Source organism: Necator americanus (genome assembly GCF_031761385.1).
Source record: "Necator americanus strain Aroian chromosome Unknown Necator_2022.05.29.01.09, whole genome shotgun sequence".
Classification (NCBI taxonomy): domain Eukaryota; kingdom Metazoa; phylum Nematoda; class Chromadorea; order Rhabditida; family Ancylostomatidae; genus Necator; species Necator americanus.
In genome coordinates this window covers 27,915-50,000 of record NW_026986550.1, presented here as the reverse complement: position 1 = coordinate 50,000, position 22,086 = coordinate 27,915, and the positions used below count along the sequence as shown (strand labels likewise).

General features: G+C 39.7%; 1 protein-coding gene across 1 annotated transcript; it reads left to right on the top strand.

Annotated features, from left to right (window-relative positions):
* Positions 1-4,538: 4,538 nt before the first annotated feature.
* On the top strand, positions 4,539-21,970 carry RB195_026562 (uncharacterized protein; the record flags this gene model as incomplete). Its single annotated transcript, XM_064177053.1, has 6 exons — positions 4,539-4,556; positions 9,671-9,780; positions 11,064-11,091; positions 13,820-13,912; positions 18,230-18,297; positions 21,871-21,970. 6 exons carry the CDS (start codon positions 4,539-4,541, stop codon positions 21,968-21,970), a joined length of 417 nt encoding a protein of 138 aa, XP_064071059.1.
* Positions 21,971-22,086: the final 116 nt, after the last annotated feature.

The following is a 22,086-nucleotide window of genomic DNA, read 5'->3' as shown; positions in this document are numbered from 1 at the left end:
TCATTTAATTCGTGAAACAAAAAGCTTACGACACCTGGGATTCCCAAGCCGTCTCCGATCCAAGTACTAACCAGGCCCAACGTTGCTTAACTTGCCAGATCGGACGGGATGGCGTGTTTTCAACGTGGTATGGCCGTAAGCGAAATTATCGCCGCAATTTCAGCGTGATGATGTTGGAGAAAGGGGTAATGGAGAGAGGAGCGGAAGGGGGGATAGAGGGGAGGGAGTGACGGGAAAGGAGAAATCCATGCTGTTTCAGTGGCAAACCGAACTATTGATGTTTTACTCCTCTAATAATGTTTATGTTATTCTTGTTCACAAATACAAGAATAACATCGCCCTTAAAGCCATCACTCCACGAATCTGAGGTGGTGCAGATTTTAGATGGAGTATTCGTATACGGGATAGTAGATTATGGTAAAGGGGAGGGAGGGAGGAGGGGGGGGGGGGTGGGGAAGGAGGTGATTCCGTCCATTTCTTCCTAATTGCCGTAAAAAACGGTCCGGAAGATACAGCTACACGCGTTCTGGCGCATTATTTTCCACAACGAGTTCGACTGGAGCGCGCCAGTCTTGTGCGGTGCCGAATCTTCCGGACAGTTTTTTTTTTTAACGGTAACTAGGAAGAAATGGACGGAATCATTCTCCTCTCCATAATCTACTATCCCTTGTAAGAATATTCCACCTGATATCTGCACCACCTTAGATTCGTAGAGTGATGCCTTTAAGCACGTAAGAAGGGCGATTTCGCAATACGGCTTTTCACACCTTGACTACTATGGCCGCGATTTCATCATCGGTTTAATTACCCAAGTTTGAGGTACTTTCTCGATCTGACCCGATGAAAATTGTGGTCTGATGAAATTTTGGAAAACTCTCCCTGAATTGGGAGGGAACAAGGTCAGAAGTTACACAGTGTTACGGTGTATCACATCTTGCCTTTTCCGCCGGCCACGATTTCACCAACGGTTTAGGTGGTCACGATTTTACGGTCGGTTTAATTACCCAAATTTGAGGTACTTTCTCGATCTGACCCGATGAAAATTGTGGTCTGATGAAATTTTGGAAAACTCTCCCTGAATTGGGAGGGAACAAGGTCAGAAGTTACACAGTGTTACGGTGTATCACATCTTGCCTTTTCCGCCGGCCACGATTTCACCAACGGTTTAGGTGGTCACGATTTTACGGTCGGTTTAATTACCAAATTTGAGGTACTTTCTCGATCTGACCCGATGAAAATTGTGGTCTGATGAAATTTTGGAAAACTCTCCCTGAATTGGGAGGGAAAAAGGTCAGAAGTTACACAGTGTTACGGTGTATCACATCTTGCCTTTTCCGCCGGCCACGATTTCACCAACGGTTTAGGTGGTCACGATTTTACGGTCGGTTTAATTACCCAAATTTGAGGTACTTTCTCGATCTGACCCGATGAAAATTGTGGTCTGATGAAATTTTGGAAAACTCTCCCTGAATTGGGAGGGAACAAGGTCAGAAGTTACACAGTGTTACGGTGTATCACATCTTGCCTTTTCCGCCGGCCACGATTTCACCAACGGTTTAGGTGGTCACGATTTTACGGTCGGTTTAATTACCCAAATTTGAGGTACTTTCTCGATCTGACCCGATGAAAATTGTGGTCTGATGAAATTTTGGAAAACTCTCCCTGAATTGGGAGGGAACAAGGTCAGAAGTTACACAGTGTTACGGTGTATCACATCTTGCCTTTTCCGCCGGCCACGATTTCACCAACGGTTTAGGTGGTCACGATTTTACGGTCGGTTTAATTACCCAAATTTGAAGTGCTTCCCCGATCTGACTCGATAAAATCTCTGGTCTGATGAGATTTTAAGAAACATATTGCAAAATACAGAGGAGAACTCCATTATTAGTTAAATAATGTCAAATAATATTTTATACGTAATCATTAATTTAAAACATATTTACACATTACCATAGTGTCCATAAACAGCAAGTCCGCTATTCTTCATTGCTCAATTCATTTAATTCGTGAAACAAAAGCTTACGACACCTGGGATTCCCAAGCCGTCTCCGATCCAAGTACTAACCAGGCCCAACGTTGCTTAACTTGCCAGATCGGACGGGATGGCGTGTTTTCAACGTGGTATGGCCGTAAGCGAAATTACTGCCGCGATTTCAGCGTGATAAAATTGGAGAAAGGCGTATTGCCGTTAGTTCGCGAAACAAAAGCTTACGACACCTGGGATTCCCAAGCCGTCTCCGATCCAAGTACTAACCAGGCCCAACGTTGCTTAACTTGCCAGATCGGACGGGATGGCGTGTTTTCAACGTGGTATGGCCGTAAGCGAAATTATCGCCGCAATTTCAGCGTGATGATGTTGGAGAAAGGGGTAATGGAGAGAGGAGCGGAAGGGGGGATAGAGGGGAGGGAGTGACGGGAAAGGAGAAATCCATGCTGTTTCAGTGGCAAACCGAACTATTGATGTTTTACTCCTCTAATAATGTTTATGTTATTCTTGTTCACAAATACAAGAATAACATCGCCCTTAAAGCCATCACTCCACGAATCTGAGGTGGTGCAGATTTTAGATGGAGTATTCGTATACGGGATAGTAGATTATGGTAAAGGGGAGGGAGGGAGGAGGGGGGGGGGGGGGTGGGGAAGGAGGTGATTCCGTCCATTTCTTCCTAATTGCCGTAAAAAACGGTCCGGAAGATACAGCTACACGCGTTCTGGCGCATTATTTTCCACAACGAGTTCGACTGGAGCGCGCCAGTCTTGTGCGGTGCCGAATCTTCCGGACAGTTTTTTTTTTTAACGGTAACTAGGAAGAAATGGACGGAATCATTCTCCTCTCCATAATCTACTATCCCTTGTAAGAATATTCCACCTGATATCTGCACCACCTTAGATTCGTAGAGTGATGCCTTTAAGCACGTAAGAAGGGCGATTTCGCAATACGGCTTTTCACACCTTGACTACTATGGCCGCGATTTCATCATCGGTTTAATTACCCAAGTTTGAGGTACTTTCTCGATCTGACCCGATGAAAATTGTGGTCTGATGAAATTTTGGAAAACTCTCCCTGAATTGGGAGGGAACAAGGTCAGAAGTTACACAGTGTTACGGTGTATCACATCTTGCCTTTTCCGCCGGCCACGATTTCACCAACGGTTTAGGTGGTCACGAGATTTTACGGTCGGTTTAATTACCCAAATTTGAGGTACTTTCTCGATCTGACCCGATGAAAATTGTGGTCTGATGAAATTTTGGAAAACTCTCCCTGAATTGGGAGGGAACAAGGTCAGAAGTTACACAGTGTTACGGTGTATCACATCTTGCCTTTTCCGCCGGCCACGATTTCACCAACGGTTTAGGTGGTCACGATTTTACGGTCGGTTTAATTACCCAAATTTGAGGTACTTTCTCGATCTGACCCGATGAAAATTGTGGTCTGATGAAATTTTGGAAAACTCTCCCTGAATTGGGAGGGAACAAGGTCAGAAGTTACACAGTGTTACGGTGTATCACATCTTGCCTTTTCCGCCGGCCACGATTTCACCAACGGTTTAGGTGGTCACGATTTTACGGTCGGTTTAATTACCCAAATTTGAGGTACTTTCTCGATCTGACCCGATGAAAATTGTGGTCTGATGAAATTTTGGAAAACTCTCCCTGAATTGGGAGGGAACAAGGTCAGAAGTTACACAGTGTTACGGTGTATCACATCTTGCCTTTTCCGCCGGCCACGATTTCACCAACGGTTTAGGTGGTCACGATTTTACGGTCGGTTTAATTACCCAAATTTGAGGTACTTTCTCGATCTGACCCGATGAAAATTGTGGTCTGATGAAATTTTGGAAAACTCTCCCTGAATTGGGAGGGAACAAGGTCAGAAGTTACACAGTGTTACGGTGTATCACATCTTGCCTTTTCCGCCGGCCACGATTTCACCAACGGTTTAGGTGGTCACGATTTTACGGTCGGTTTAATTACCCAAATTTGAAGTGCTTCCCCGATCTGACTCGATAAAATCTCTGGTCTGATGAGATTTTAAGAAACATATTGCAAAATACAGAGGAGAACTCCATTATTAGTTAAATAATGTCAAATAATATTTTATACGTAATCATTAATTTAAAACATATTTACACATTACCATAGTGTCCATAAACAGCAAGTCCGCTATTCTTCATTGCTCAATTCATTTAATTCGTGAAACAAAAGCTTACGACACCTGGGATTCCCAAGCCGTCTCCGATCCAAGTACTAACCAGGCCCAACGTTGCTTAACTTGCCAGATCGGACGGGATGGCGTGTTTTCAACGTGGTATGGCCGTAAGCGAAATTACTGCCGCGATTTCAGCGTGATAAAATTGGAGAAAGGCGTATTGCCGTTAGTTCGCGAAACAAAAGCTTACGACACCTGGGATTCCCAAGCCGTCTCCGATCCAAGTACTAACCAGGCCCAACGTTGCTTAACTTGCCAGATCGGACGGGATGGCGTGTTTTCAACGTGGTATGGCCGTAAGCGAAATTATCGCCGCAATTTCAGCGTGATGATGTTGGAGAAAGGGGTAATGGAGAGAGGAGCGGAAGGGGGGGATAGAGGGGAGGGAGTGACGGGAAAGGAGAAATCCATGCTGTTTCAGTGGCAAACCGAACTATTGATGTTTTACTCCTCTAATAATGTTTATGTTATTCTTGTTCACAAATACAAGAATAACATCGCCCTTAAAGCCATCACTCCACGAATCTGAGGTGGTGCAGATTTTAGATGGAGTATTCGTATACGGGATAGTAGATTATGGTAAAGGGGAGGGAGGGGGGGGGGGGGGGGTGGGGGTGGGGAAGGAGGTGATTCCGTCCATTTCTTCCTAATTGCCGTAAAAAACGGTCCGGAAGATACAGCTACACGCGTTCTGGCGCATTATTTTCCACAACGAGTTCGACTGGAGCGCGCCAGTCTTGTGCGGTGCCGAATCTTCCGGACAGTTTTTTTTTTTAACGGTAACTAGGAAGAAATGGACGGAATCATTCTCCTCTCCATAATCTACTATCCCTTGTAAGAATATTCCACCTGATATCTGCACCACCTTAGATTCGTAGAGTGATGCCTTTAAGCACGTAAGAAGGGCGATTTCGCAATACGGCTTTTCACACCTTGACTACTATGGCCGCGATTTCATCATCGGTTTAATTACCCAAGTTTGAGGTACTTTCTCGATCTGACCCGATGAAAATTGTGGTCTGATGAAATTTTGGAAAACTCTCCCTGAATTGGGAGGGAACAAGGTCAGAAGTTACACAGTGTTACGGTGTATCACATCTTGCCTTTTCCGCCGGCCACGATTTCACCAACGGTTTAGGTGGTCACGATTTTACGGTCGGTTTAATTACCCAAATTTGAGGTACTTTCTCGATCTGACCCGATGAAAATTGTGGTCTGATGAAATTTTGGAAAACTCTCCCTGAATTGGGAGGGAACAAGGTCAGAAGTTACACAGTGTTACGGTGTATCACATCTTGCCTTTTCCGCCGGCCACGATTTCACCAACGGTTTAGGTGGTCACGATTTTACGGTCGGTTTAATTACCCAAATTTGAGGTACTTTCTCGATCTGACCCGATGAAAATTGTGGTCTGATGAAATTTTGGAAAACTCTCCCTGAATTGGGAGGGAACAAGGTCAGAAGTTACACAGTGTTACGGTGTATCACATCTTGCCTTTTCCGCCGGCCACGATTTCACCAACGGTTTAGGTGGTCACGATTTTACGGTCGGTTTAATTACCCAAATTTGAGGTACTTTCTCGATCTGACCCGATGAAAATTGTGGTCTGATGAAATTTTGGAAAACTCTCCCTGAATTGGGAGGGAACAAGGTCAGAAGTTACACAGTGTTACGGTGTATCACATCTTGCCTTTTCCGCCGGCCACGATTTCACCAACGGTTTAGGTGGTCACGATTTTACGGTCGGTTTAATTACCCAAATTTGAGGTACTTTCTCGATCTGACCCGATGAAAATTGTGGTCTGATGAAATTTTGGAAAACTCTCCCTGAATTGGGAGGGAACAAGGTCAGAAGTTACACAGTGTTACGGTGTATCACATCTTGCCTTTTCCGCCGGCCACGATTTCACCAACGGTTTAGGTGGTCACGATTTTACGGTCGGTTTAATTACCCAAATTTGAAGTGCTTCCCCGATCTGACTCGATAAAATCTCTGGTCTGATGAGATTTTAAGAAACATATTGCAAAATACAGAGGAGAACTCCATTATTAGTTAAATAATGTCAAATAATATTTTATACGTAATCATTAATTTAAAACATATTTACACATTACCATAGTGTCCATAAACAGCAAGTCCGCTATTCTTCATTGCTCAATTCATTTAATTCGTGAAACAAAAGCTTACGACACCTGGGATTCCCAAGCCGTCTCCGATCCAAGTACTAACCAGGCCCAACGTTGCTTAACTTGCCAGATCGGACGGGATGGCGTGTTTTCAACGTGGTATGGCCGTAAGCGAAATTACTGCCGCGATTTCAGCGTGATAAAATTGGAGAAAGGCGTATTGCCGTTAGTTCGCGAAACAAAAGCTTACGACACCTGGGATTCCCAAGCCGTCTCCGATCCAAGTACTAACCAGGCCCAACGTTGCTTAACTTGCCAGATCGGACGGGATGGCGTGTTTTCAACGTGGTATGGCCGTAAGCGAAATTATCGCCGCAATTTCAGCGTGATGATGTTGGAGAAAGGGGTAATGGAGAGAGGAGCGGAAGGGGGGGATAGAGGGGAGGGAGTGACGGGAAAGGAGAAATCCATGCTGTTTCAGTGGCAAACCGAACTATTGATGTTTTACTCCTCTAATAATGTTTATGTTATTCTTGTTCACAAATACAAGAATAACATCGCCCTTAAAGCCATCACTCCACGAATCTGAGGTGGTGCAGATTTTAGATGGAGTATTCGTATACGGGATAGTAGATTATGGTAAAGGGGAGGGAGGGGGAGGGGGGGGGGGGGGTGGGGAAGGAGGTGATTCCGTCCATTTCTTCCTAATTGCCGTAAAAAACGGTCCGGAAGATACAGCTACACGCGTTCTGGCGCATTATTTTCCACAACGAGTTCGACTGGAGCGCGCCAGTCTTGTGCGGTGCCGAATCTTCCGGACAGTTTTTTTTTTTACGGTAACTAGGAAGAAATGGACGGAATCATTCTCCTCTCCATAATCTACTATCCCTTGTAAGAATATTCCACCTGATATCTGCACCACCTTAGATTCGTAGAGTGATGCCTTTAAGCACGTAAGAAGGGCGATTTCGCAATACGGCTTTTCACACCTTGACTACTATGGCCGCGATTTCATCATCGGTTTAATTACCCTATATTACGGCCCTCTCTTTCGTGCATTCACGGTTCTGCACGAAAGTATGATTGTTGGACAGAAGATTGAGTTCTGAGTCAGGAAAGAACAAGTGGTTTAGCTAGTTTTCGTGTTTTCATCAATTTGCCCGATCATTTCCATTTCGCGGTGCTTCGAGGCTTGAGACAGCGATTTAGCGATGAGTCAGCTCTGTAACCTAACGAAGTCTGCCCAGTTGCTGTCAGTAAGCAAGAGTTTCGTAGAGGAAACATTATCATGGCAAAATTTGTGCAAAATTTCTATTTTCTTCACCTATTTTCGAACCTTAGAATTTTTTTACTATAGGATTTTTATGCAAACATCAATATCTTTGCTACCGTAAGCGCTATGTTTCTAAAATTTTGTAGACTTCTTTACGAGTCCGATGCTAGATGTTCGGTGAATTTACAGTGGAAATTTCGTGCAAAACCGTTCACATCAAATACTTATAACACACCAGAAAACACCTGTGGCACTGCTGTCCTGCTGCTCCTAGCGAAGTTGGAGCAACGGTTCCCACATAATGCGATTCACGATTCAGCTTATGCGATTTTGTGGGAATGAAGGGAATGATCGGCATCGGATATTTGATTTGAAAGAAATTGTGAAGTGTGAAACCGTTAAACTATTCAACACTGGTTTTGCCACTTGTTGTTCCGTGAAAGAAGCCATACCGCGTCTTTTCCCGCACGCTGATAGGTACGGGGAAAGGAGTGGTGTAGCGTCGATTCATCTCTGAGCCGAGAAAATTGGACAAAACTTTGTCTAGAAGAGTAATCGAGGATAGTGATTAAGAACATAAACAGTTACTTTGTAGAATATGCCCTTCGACGAGTGTCGATTTTTTCGCTTTCTAATTTTTTAACCAATATGTGCTTATTGAAGTATACAAGTAAGTGCGTCGCACTTCTATATAGAAGTTATCACGGAAGATGATCACAAATAACCATGATTGGTTGACAGTTGAATAAATAGGATAACCACACTGATGAGCTCCTTCAATAAAGTATTTCATGGCTGTCTGTGGTTGCAAGGGCGAAACAGCCAAATTTTATGTTCATGTCCTCTCTTCTTCTCATCCCTTCATATAATTCCTCCAATCTTTAGCTGTAAAAGTTAGACTATGTTCTAGGTGCTGATTTCCTATTGAAATTGTTTGCTGACGAGTTGGACGTTCTGTAAGCTTTTCAGAGTTACATATAAGTGTAATAGTCTCACTGCTGGTTTGTTTTATACAAATGTTGTTAAAACAAATGTTGTTAATACAAATGTTGTTCTTGTATTTCGATGTTTTCTCACATTTTAACGAATTATTAGTCGTCATGCAGGCCGCAATGTGGATTTCGTAGAAGTTGCGAAATCCGTCGCGCAATCTCTTCGCAATAATTGGAACTTAACTTGACATGATGTCATGGTCGAAGAAGTGCTCAGAGACTCAAGCTTTCATATTTAGTGAGAACAGGAGGGAATTGCAAGGGGCATGAATACGATATTGTTGATTTGCAATTTTTTATCTCATTTGTGCGGTCTTGATTATTGTGTGGAATTGCGGTTTGTCTTCAGTTTGAACCTTTGTTGCAAGGAAAGAAGTTATCAAAACAGCCAACAAAATCTCGATTAAGCACAACTATACCTGAATTTCATGTTATTTCTATTGCATATGAACAGTCAAACCCCGTTCGTACATTAGAGCAGCGTAAAGTTTAAAAATGCCACTTTTCCTTCTTTTCATTTCATTTCATCTCTACTTTGCACCTCGATTAATCTCCTGAACAGAATTCAAATTGAAAAAACCTGAGCAGCACTCCTAAAACAGATAATATTGCAAAATCATTTCAAGTTGAAGGATATCATTCTCAAAGTTATTCGAGATCATCTTTTTCTATCAGGCTCCGCGACCCGGCATTTTTTTGCATCTCAGCCAGGGCTCACCTATTACACCAACTAGAATACTATTGTTAATAGAATAGAAATAGAATAGAATAATTGGCAACTAGAATACTATTGTTTCGTTCTTGTATTGCGATGCTCCCTAGCATTTTGGCGCCGTCATGATTCGTCGTGCGGGCCGCACTCTGGATTTCGTAATCGTCGTGGGACGCAGCGCGCGCGCAACCTCCTCAATCCTCAATATCTTTCTTCTTTCATTGTAGCTTTGATGTTTTCTCTTTTCTCTGTTTTCTTTTCAAAGTTTCATTTAGACTTTCAAGTAGAGCTGTTATGTATGTTGTAGACTTTTGATCAAGTCTTTTGATCTAATGATCTTTCGATTTATTTTCAGCCTTCTTTCGAAAGCGACAGCCATTTTACTGCATCCGAAATGCTACACTATGTGAACAAACTTGTGGAAATCGAACATCAAATTTTGCACCAGAAATCAAAGGAAGTAAGGTAGGTCCTGTTATGACTATCCAAAAAGTGACAAATGATGGGAGCCAAACTAAGCGAGCCCATCGTAAGCATATTCAAAAAATTCCGTGCTGCCACTGATGTCTCTCCCCCATATATTGTCCACCACTTGTGGGGAATATCGAAGGGACTATGGAGTCTGGCAGCAAACAGGTAGGTGATAAAAAAAGTCCGCCCTAGTATATGACGACTCCAATATATCGATCAATGCGGTCGATGACAACGCCGGTACGGACTGTGCTATCCACACGAAATTACCACTATCATTTCTCCAGGAAATCAAAGGAAGTAAGGTAGGTGCTGTTATGACCATCCAAAAAGCAAAAAAAAAGTGCAAATATGGGAGCCAAACTAAGTGAGATCATTGTACGCATATTCGAAAAATTCCGTGCTGCCACTGATGTCTCTCCCCCATATATTGTCCACCACTTGTGGGGAATATCGAAGGGACTATGGAGTCTGGCAGCAAACAGGTAGGTGATAAAAAAAGTCCGCCCTAGTATATGACGACTCCAATATATCGATCAATGCGGTCGATGACAACGCCGGTACGGACTGTGCTATCCACACGAAATTACCACTATCATTTCTCCAGGAAATCAAAGGAAGTAAGGTAGGTGCTGTTATGACTATCCAAAAAGTGGCAAATGATGGGAGCCAAACTAAGTGAGATCATTGTACGCATATTCAAAAAATTCCGTGCTGCCACTGATGTCTCTCCCCCATATATTGTCCACCACTTGTGGGGAATATCGAAGGGACTATGGAGTCTGGCAGCAAACAGGTAGGTGATAAAAAAAAAGTCGGCAAACCGCATCTCACTGCCGGTCCGTCTTATTGCTGTTGATCGCTTCGTCAAGCGCGGTCATATAATATTTAACACGTCTAATCTCTACATTGCCAGCTCAAATCAAACAGATGCCGTTAGCACCTTCTTCCAAAAGAGGGTAATGAGAAATGAGAAGGAGCCGAAGCGAACTACAGAAAGTTCGACGTAATGTTTAATAGCTTTGAGGCAAATTCGACAGCCTCTTTACGTACCATTTTGCATGTCATGCATTCTCTGTACAGTTGTGTGTTTATCACCGTTTTGAAAATGTTGTTTACCCATTAACAGCATAGCTGTATATTACACACATAATAATATTAACGTTTTGTTGAACATGTCATGGAAATGAATGTTAGTTGTAACATTTAGATGATGAGGAATAAAGTTTGAACTAATGTTGATCGTGAATCTTTCGTTTCAATCTTTAGATTTTCAGAGTTACATACAAGCACACTACTCACACCGTTGGTTCGTTTATATACAAATTCCTTATACAAATGATTCTTGGAGTACGAGAAGCTGCAGAAACTACGCTTCCACATTACAAAAAAGAATCCAATTAGTTAGCTTGTATAACGTTGATGTTCGTTCATCGTTGTTACTACACTCTTTGTTACTGCTACTCTTTGTTTTTCTTATAATGTTGAGTAAAACTATTGTTGTTGTTCTTGTATTTCGATGTTTCCTCACATTTCAGTGAATTATGAGTCATTATACAGGCCGCTCTCATGATTTCGTAACCGTTGCGAAATCCACAACGCAATCTCTTCAACGCACCGTATTCTCCCATTTATTGAAATTAAAAGTGGATATTGAAGGCAAAGGTGAGAAATAGGTGCAAGCGAACATTTCCAATTACAATCTGTGTTTTCTGAATGGAACCAGACTCCCAGTACCTCTTACTTCAAGATCAAGATGGTTGATGGCATGAGTCATCACTGTGATAAATCAGTGTTTTGCCAGCTTCGCGATTTTGTTTTCGCAGTTTGACGCATTCACTTTTTACAGCGTACTGTAACTGAACTCTATCTATGCGAAAATTCTAAGCATTGCTTGTCACAGGAAAAGTTCACAAAAATACTGAGTACTAAAATAGTGTAAAGAGTTCTTAGATCGCTATATGCCGATTTATCACCTTCGACGGCTTCAACTCCAAGAAAAGGATACTCCTTATCATATACGGAATCACCTGCTACTTTTTTCACGTTATGTTTCTCAAAGAAGAAATTGTACCATAAAACTACCTCTGAGTGTCATTTTTCAGCGAAGAATCTTCAAAAGCAAGCGGTTTCAGACCAATAAAGTCGTTTGAAGCTGAATTCCAACAACACATTCTCTAGTATTGTGGACACTTCAAGCGTTTTGAAATCATTTTGAAACCGTTTTGAAAGCACATATACTACCCTAATACAGCAAAAGCACGTACTAGATTCTCACAAAAAGGTCTGCCAATTCAACAAATTTACAAGGGAATTACTCTTCGATTGAAACAGTTTATCTGCATATCCCTCAATTATTCCCCACAGATGTTTTTTTTTCTATCCAGCAGAAGCACTGACCGATTTAACAGCTTCTGGTGTCAGGAAAGATTTCAACATTTCTGCGTATACGAGTACCGTATCGGCATGTCGTGTCGGGACTAATAGCCGAATGAAAGGGGGTGCAACCGCTACATCTCTTAAAGGCAGTATATCACGAATCTGACGTGGTATGGTTTGCATAAGGGAATGATTTGCAAAGGAAGGTGGTCGTAAAGGAGTGGGCAGTAGTGAATTGAGGATAGCATGATAACGAGTACAAAATATTACGAATTATTAAATAGTTACATACATTACAAAATATTACAGTGATATTAAATGATTGCATAAATTACATTTAGTTACAGACGTAAGACAGTAGAATGGATGGGTTCTCACAATGCCCAATGTACTGACAACGTATTCTATAATGAGACCACTCAGGTTCGACTCCCGGCTGAGGCAAATTTTTGCAAAAGAGATGGAAACATGAAACAACTTCTAAAAAATGAAAAATTCAATTTCACTTGGTTTGCAGTACTTTAAAAGTGAGTTTAATAAAATTTAACGACCAAAAAAGCTCAGATTCTGTACACATTGTTAGGTCTGGAAGATCTCGAATAAGATCTCGAATAATAGTACGTCATAAGAGGACCAAAAGAAAAAGTTTAAGTAGTTTTCAAGAGAAGAAGGCTTGACCTAAAAACATACATATCGATGATTTTCCACCTCCTACTCTTTTTGGGATTTTGATGGGACTGAGATGGGAAAATGCCATTTTTCCCATTTTTGTCCAATCAAAAATTTGGAAAAACGACGAGAAGATCGGTTGGTGCAGCTTCTCACAGGGAAAATTCTCGGCTACAAAGTGCTGGAAATGATTTGCTTCTCACTAAGTTACTCCGAGTTACTGAATTTTTTCAAAATCACTCATTTACGGCACGCTAACGAAAATTGATATTTCGGCGATTTTTTCAAATTTGGGACGGCGTCTAAAAAATCACTTATATGCTCCGATAGAGGGTCTAAAAAAACCTCTAACGGCAAAATTTCTCCTTTCCGGATCGTCTGGTTCTCTCAAAATTTAAATGAGACAAACCCAAAAAAGTCGTAAGATTTTGAATTTCGTCCGATCAAGAAAAAGAGTGGGAAGTGAAAGAAACATTGAAGTGAGTGTTTCGTAGGGGAAACACTCTTCTCTTAAAAACGACCTAAAACTTTTTCCTTTGGTCCTTTTATGTGGAAGTTATTCGAGATCTTCCAAACCTAACAATGTGCACAGAATCTGAGATTTTTACTAAAACTTTTGGTAAATTTATTTTGAAAGTGCTGTCAACTACGTAAAATTGATTTTTTTTTATTTGTTAGACGTTGTTCTATGTGTCTATCTCTTTTGCAAAAATATGCCTCAGCCGGGAGTCGAAACCAGGAGGTCACATGTTAATATTGCAGGGACAAAATGTTGATTTTCTGTTTTCACAACCAGGTACTAGCGTTTTAGATTACGGAATTTGATAATTTTGTGCAATTCGTGGAAAACATATTGAAAGCAGGCGATATTTCAAAAATCAGCTCAGCTTTAGCATTTTCTCTGCAAAAATTCATATAGCTTTAAGTTCAATCATTTTCCACAAATGTTCGCTACTATCAGACTTAAGAAATGACAAATTTCAAGGCTTTTGGTGACACCGAAGATTTGAATATCTCTGTGGATGTGAATACCGTATCCGCATGTTTTCGCGTGGCCAATAGTCGAATGAAAGGTCAGGTGCGGCCACTGCACCGTTCATTCGTAGTCGCTCGTACAACCCCCAAGTTTGAATATGCTCATCCACAGTACAGTCTCCACTAGTCACCGGTGTAGCGTGAGTTCAAAGTTTAAATAAGAATTTCTTAGATTTGCATTTTTTTTCCACACTTCAATCCAGAGAAAATCCAATAAGAAATCTAATATTTCTAATAATTTCTGAAATTTCTAATAATTTCTGAATTTTCTAATAATCTCTGAAATTTAGAATAATTTCAGAAAACCAATAATTTTGAAATTTAGAATAATTTCAGAAAACCAATAATTTCTGAAATTTCAATCCAAAATTCAAGAAATGCTTTAAATTCTTCAGCCATTTTCTCTTTGCATTTTCTTCAGCCAGACGTTTCAGACAACAAACTGCAATGATTTTGAATTTTTCATCTGAAAATTCTGCAAAATACACGATTTTTCAAAGATCGGCCAAGTTTTGGTGTTTTTCCCGCGAAAACTTTTAGGTTTCATGTTCAATCGTTCTTCACAAATGTTTTCTACTAGGTGACAGGAAATCTTAATATCTCTGTGGATGAGAGTACGGTATCCGCATAGTTTTGCTGGATTAATAGCCGAATGAGAGAAGGTGCAGCCGTTAGATCTCTTAAACGGTTCGTCCGACTATTATAACTATATATATATATATATATATATATATATATATATATATATATAGTTATAAGAGTTATAGTTATATATATATATAACATATATGTATATATATATATATATACATATATATGTATATATATATACATACATATAACTATATTTATACATATATATGCATATATGTATACAAATATATAAATATATATAAATGTATATAAACATATAAATATAAATAAATAAATAAATATGACACTCCAAGACGTTGCAGTTTGTCACCGGTGAAGCGTGAGTTTGTATAGGTAAATATATATATATTTACCTATACATAGATAAATACATAAATATATATATTTACCTATTTATATATATATATATATATATATATAGATTTTAAATTTCGAATTATAGATTTTGAATTTTTCGTCTGAAACTTCTGCAAAACTAGCGATATTTCAAAGATCAGCTCAGCTTTGGCATTTCTTTGTTAGGTTTCATGTTCCATCACTTTCCACAAATGTTCTCTACTATCAGACTTAAGCACTGACACATTTCACTGCTTTTGGTGATACCAAAGATTTGAAAATCTCTGAGGATGCGAATACCGTATCCGCATGTTTTCACGTGGCCAATAGTCGAATGAAAGGTCGGGTGCGGCCACTGCACCGTTCTTTCGTAGTCGCTCGTACAACCCCCAAGTTTGAATATGCTCATCCACAGTACAGTCTCCACTAGTCACCAGTGTAGCGTGAGTTCAAAGTTTAAATAAGAATTTCCTAGATTTGCATTTTTTTCCACACTTCAATCTGGGTGAAACCTAATAAGTTCTGAAATTTCTAATAATTTCTGAATTTTCTAATAATTTCCGAAATTTAATTCCCGAGAATTTCAATAATTTCTGAAATTCTAATTCGAGATTCAAAAAACTCATTGAATTCTTTAGCAATAATTAGACCTTAGCGCTTCAGATCACGAAATTTGATAATTTTGTACAAAATTGTTGGAAAATTTGCGATAATTCAAAGATCAGTGTCAATCTTCATTATTTCTTTGCAAAAATATGCCAGCTTTTAAGCAAACAATCTAAAAAAAACTCACAGTTTCCTTTATATTAGCCAGGAGTTAACGTTACAGCCAACCACCAGCAATAATTTCGAATTTCTCGTCTAAAATTTCTGCAAAACTAGTGCTATTTCAAAGATCAGCTCAGATTCGGCATTTCTTTGTTAGGCTTCATGTTCAGTCGTTTTCCACAATTGTTCTCTACTATCATACTTAAGCAGTGACACATTTCACGGCTTTTGGTGACACCAAAAATTTGAATATATGTGTGGATGCGAATACCGTATCCGCATGTTTTCGCGTGACCAGTAGCCACATAAAAGGTCAGATGCAGCAACCTGAGCGCTGTTTTGCAAATTCTATATCATTTATACGGCCCCAAGTTTGAATATACTCGTCTAAGTTACAGTCTCAAATGATCACCGGTGAAGCGTGAATCTAAAGATTAAATAAGAATTTCTTGAAATTTGCAATTTTTTCCACAATTCAGGTGAAGAAATCTAATGATTTCTTCAGAGCAGTATCTGAAATTTTAATTCTAGATTCAAGAAATGCTTTGAATTCTTTAGCAATAACTAGATCTTAGCGTTTCAGATCACGAAATTTGATAATTTTCTACTTTTCGTAGAAAAATATTGGAAAACTTGTAATATTGCAATGATCAGTCTCGTTCTTTTTTCATTTTCTTGCGAGAAAATATACCAGTCTTTTTAAGCAAAAGTCCAAAAGGAATTCACAGTTTTCTTCAACCAGACGTTTCAGACAACAAACTGCAATGATTTTGAATTTTTCATTCGAAGTTTCTGTAAAACAGGTGGTTTTTCAAAGATCGGCCCATCTTCGGCGTTTTTTCCGCGAAAATTTCATACATAGGTTTCATGTTCAATCGTTCTTCACAAATGTTTTCTGCTAGGTGACAGGAAATCTTAATATCTCTGTGGATGAGAGTACGGTATTCGCATAGTTTTGCTGGATTAATAGACGAATGAGAGAAGGTGCAGCCGCCTGACTGCTGCTTTGCAGCCGTTAGATCTCTTAAACGGTTCGTCCTACTATTATAACTATATATGTAAAAATGTATATGTATATAAGTATATATGTATAAAATATATAAAAATAAATATAAATATAAATGTAAATACAAATTAATAAATATACATGTACATATATACATATATATATAAATAAATATAATATATAAAAATAAATATAAATATAAATGTAAATACAAATTAATAAATATACATGTACATATATACATATATATATATATATATGTAAATGTATATTTATAAGAATTAATAAATATATTAGTGCCGAGTGTATTATATATGTACATATATAAATATATAATATATATATATATATATATATATATATATATATATATATATATGTACATATATATGTACATATATAATACACTCGGCGACGTTGCAGTTTGTCACCTGTGAAGCGTGAGTTCAAAGTTTAAATAAGGATTTCTTAGAATTGCATTGTTTCCCACTCCTCTATCAGGGGGATATCTAATAATTTCTGGAATTTCTAATAAATTCTGACATTTTGAATAATTTTTGAAATCTCCAATAATTTCTGAAATTTTTTAATTTCATATTCAAGAAATACTTAATATTCTTAAGTAGTAATCAGGTTTTGGCGTTTCAGTTTACAAAATTCGATAATTTTGTACACTTCGTGGAGAAATGTTGAAAAACAGATATAACATATTCCTAACATCAGCTCCCTTTTTTCTTACTTTGTTTGCTAAAATATGTCACTGTTTTTCAAGCAAACAATCCTGAAAGACTTTCAATAATAATTCTAATATTAGTTGGCCATTAACATCTCAGCCAAAAAACTGCAATGGTTTTGAAATTTTCGTCTGAAATTCCTGCAGAGCAAGCGATATTTCAAAGATCAATTCAGTTTTGGCATTTCTTTCTTAGGTTTCATGTTCAATCATTCCCCACAAATATTTTCTACTTTCAAACTTAAGCACTGACACATTTCGCGGCTTTGGTAGCAGCCAAAATTTGAACTTCTCTGTGAATGCATGAGGGTACCGTATCCGCATCTCGTGGCTGGACTAACTGCCAAATTAAAGGACTTGCAGCCCGCTGGTTGATGCTTTGCAGCAGCTATATCTCTTTATATTTACTTCAGTTAATTCGACTACGATGTAGATTTTCCGGTACTTGTTCACGATTAGCATACTTCGTGTTCTAACATCCATTCCTTGCGATTTTTGATTCCATCACTTCAAATTATTTCCATACATTTGATTTCTCCGGAATTTCCTCAAATACATTATAACAACGACTTATTTGTACGTGCTTCGGTAACGAAATTCCAGATAGCACTGAAACGCCCATTCTCTGGCGCCGGATTGATGCACCGACGCATCAAGGAGGCGAACGAAATGGCACTGAGTGGAGTCGTACGGCGGCCGATTGGAGAGAAGAGAAAGTTAAGCAAGATCCTCTATTTACCTAGTTGTATAGCGTACTTCTTATTAGAAAAGAAATACCAGGGTGATATAAATCTGACTGTTTATAGGAGGCGAGTCATGAATTCGAGTAAAGAAGAGAGTGAGAGAGGAACAAGCGCATTCAGGGCAGGGATAAGCCAAAAACATGCTTGAAGCTGAACGGAAGCTCAGTTAATCCTTCATTCTACAGAAGGTAGGTTAATTATTTATATTGAAAAATGGGACTTTGTTTTCTCAATGTCATTCTATGTTAAAAGAAAGAAAACTATTCTTATTATTTTGATATTATATTGTATATTCACGTCATATTTTCATAGATTCTGCTCCTACCAAGTTTCCGATTGCTTCTAAAACCCTCATCCGCAGTTCCTGCTTCTCTAATACAGAGTTCAGAGGCAGCGTCACTTTTTCTTCGTTGTTCAGGTCATTTGTCGCTCAAGTTAGTTCTTCTCAATCCTCTTCCGTCATTGCGGTGCGGCCTTTCCGCTGCTTTCTCAGCTTTCTCTTTTCTCATTTAACTCTTTTGTCTTGTTCTCTGAAGACATATCCCCCTGGTCTTCAAGGTCCGTTTTTCCGCAGTGTTTCTTATCACGGATAGCGTTATGAGTTATGTTCAGCTTACTTGTCCGCTTAGCATTCTTCTCCGTCATTGCGGTGCGGCCTTTCCGCTGCTTTCTTCGACTTTTTCTCATTTAACTCTTTCGCCTCGTTTTCTGAAGAGATAAATACGGGTCTTCGAGGATACTGTAATGGGTTATGTTCAGCTCTCTTGTCAGCTTAGCATTCTACTCCGTCGTTTTGCCTCCGTCATTGCGGTGCGGCCTTTCCGCTGCTTTCTTCGACTTTTTCTCATTTAACTCTTTCGCCTCGTTTTCTGAAGAGATAAATACGGGTCTTCGAGGATACTGTAATGGGTTATGTTCAGCTCTCTTGTCAGCTTAGCATTCTACTCCGTCGTTTTGCCTCCGTTATTGCGGTGCGGCCTTTCCGCTGCTTTCTTCGACTTTTTCTCATTTAACTCTTTCGCCTTTTCTGAAGAGATAAACGCTCGAGATACGTAATGGTAGAGCCGTAGAGCAACTGTGCCGCATTCCGCTGCTTCTCGACTTTTCTCATTTAACTCTTTCGCCTCGTTTCAAAAAATAGTCTTCAAGGATACTTAAGAATTATGTCAGCTCTCTGTCAGCTTAGCATTCTATTCCGTCGTTTTGCCTCCGTCATTGCGGTGCGGCCTTTCCGCTGCTTTCTTCGACTTTTTCTCATTTAACTCTTTCGCCTCGTTTTCTGAAGAGATAAATACGGGTCTTCGAGGATACTGTAATCGGTTATGTTCAGCTCTCTTGTCAGCTTAGCATTCTACTCCGTCGTTTTGCCTCCGTCATTGCGGTGCGGCCTTTCCGCTGCTTTCTTCGATTTTTTCTCATTTAACCCTTTCACCTTGTATTACTCTATCAACTTGTATGTCTTTGAGAAGTCGATTCAACAAATCTCTTCTACTCTTCTGTACATGCGTTCTTTCAGCTTGCGTCTAATGTAAGTCTCATCATTTTGTGCTGCTCAGCAAATTCTATTCGTTCCTGTATTTCTCTATATTTGCTGTACACCGGTCTTCAGTCAGCAATCAATTTCTGAACGGGTTCAACGTAATGCCAGGTCAGTTTACGCTCAAATTACTGTTTGCCCACAAGATGCGATTCTGATCCGCTGCAACTTGTGTGAGCGCTTTTTTCACTCAACTTCTTCCTTTCCGGTACAGGGTTGCGGGGTTACGAGTAGCACACGTTCGTAGAGGTCGTTTTTTCTTATTCCACGTCAGTGCTCGGAAAGCTGTTCATACATAATAAACGGAAACTTTTCGGCCTATTTTTGTTCTTGGCCTTGCCATATCGGTGTTTGGCATCTGTGGTGTAACTGAGATGGTAGCCGTTTTTGCGAAAATATCGACTTACTTGATTTTGAGGTATATTCTGCCTAGGTTTATTGAAACGCGATCCAGTTACAGTTTTGGTACACTGAACATTATAGCGGAAATTTTGTGTGAACTTACTACCTCCCAACTTTGAGAAATAGCAGTAGCAAATCTATTCAGCACTGTTGCGAGCGGAATCTTCACAAGATAGCATTGGGAAAACAGTACAATGTGGGCAAAAAGTCTCCAGCTTCCAGAACCTAACTACATAGTAGGAAAGTTGGAAACTTGGTTCTTTTGCGAACGCTGATTGAGGCTGAACAGAGGCGTGCGCTGACGGTGTAGAGGACCATTAGGGCAACAGCAGCAGTAGAAACGTAGGATAACGATTCACGAGCACGAACTACTTAGCAATGTTGAACTCATTTCAAAAAGCTTATTTGCACCAATTACTGTTGATTCAAGTGTAGTTGAGCACGTATGATCAATGATATGATGATGCAGCCAAAATCATAAATGGAAGAAGTTGATGTAGAGCGGAGATTTTATTATATGTGCTTATAATATTACTGTATTGATGTAGTGACATATTGTCGTCGTTGCCGTCTCTATCGTTCATGTTTCGTTTTCTCGTGGCGAATATAATGTTGTGCCGCATTTATGCAGTGAAAGTCCTAAAATATTTCTCATTATACTGGTTTTGGTCGTAGTTTCGCTCTAGTGGGTGCCCATAAGCATATGAGATTTATCCTTAAGCGCTCCCAAGAGATTAATTTTCTTCAATATCTGGAGATATCTGTGCTGAAAAACCTGCTCGAAAAGCTCCTATTTTGATTCACTTTCTAATTGACGCACACTGTTTTGATCGTTTTTTTTTTCTTCTCAAAAACTATTACTACTAGCTTAGTCTACCAGTGGTTACTAGCGCTGAGCACCTCTATTGGCTCTTGCTACGCCATCGCTAACGCTTCCGACACCTGCGCTCTCTCACCAGTTTATGTTGTTATTAAAGCTGACGCTGTTTGCACTCTCTCTGATTCGTTCTCCTTTCAAGTCATACTCTCATCGTGTCACACACACACACATACACTCAAAAAGACACCTAGTAAGCAGAAGAACAATTTTCTGAAATGTTGTTGAAATATTATGATAGAAATAATTTAATTTCTATTCCACTCTATTTTTATTCTGAAATTTAGCTAATATCTGCAAATACTGATTGGGAGCACGTAGTACGATAAAAAGTGGAAAGGAAGCGTCAGCTAGCGTCAGATATTAGGTAAAAATGTCGAATTACAGTGGTACGACGAAAAAGAAAAAAAAATCAACATTTTGTTCCGACAGTATGATGGTAGGGAGGTCCAACTGAGGCGAATTTTTGCAAAAGAGGTGGAAACTTGAAGCAGCTTCTAAACTTTTCGATTCGGATAGAGGGACTCAGAGAACCCCTGTGTGCAAATTTTCTCCTTTCTCTCTCAAAATCAAATGAAATTCTTCTTTTTGTTGTTGTTGTTGTTATTTCGTTGTCTGTTTGGCTTGTTTCTCTCTCTTTTGCGAACATTTGCCTCAGCCGAGTGTCGAATCTACGAGGTCAGATTGTCATAATCTCAACAAAATATGCATTGTTGAAACAAAATGTTGATGCTTATAAGGTTACTGCAGCCGACGCCTAAAACTTAATTTAATATTATGTGGCGCTTTCAATTATTTAATATTATTAAATGTAATATTTTGTAATGTATGCAATGGAGAATCCCATCGCACGCTTGACCTTTGTCGTTTTTCTACTACTCACTAATGCTAATAGTTTCACAGCACTCTTCATCTTACCGTATCGTGAATGAATTGTTCACACAGATCTCGGTGCGGGAGCGGAATCAACGATGGTGGTTTTGTGGAAGCGCGGACACGTTGTGCTGTCGATTATGTTGAACATGTTACTTCTGCCATTGTGTAGCTTGTGTTTCTGTGTTCGGTGGCGGGCTCTTCTCGTATTGTATATAGAAGGATAAAGAATTGGCAGAAAGCTGACAAGTGACTCGCTGATGTGGTTCGGTTCGGTTGTTCCGCTAT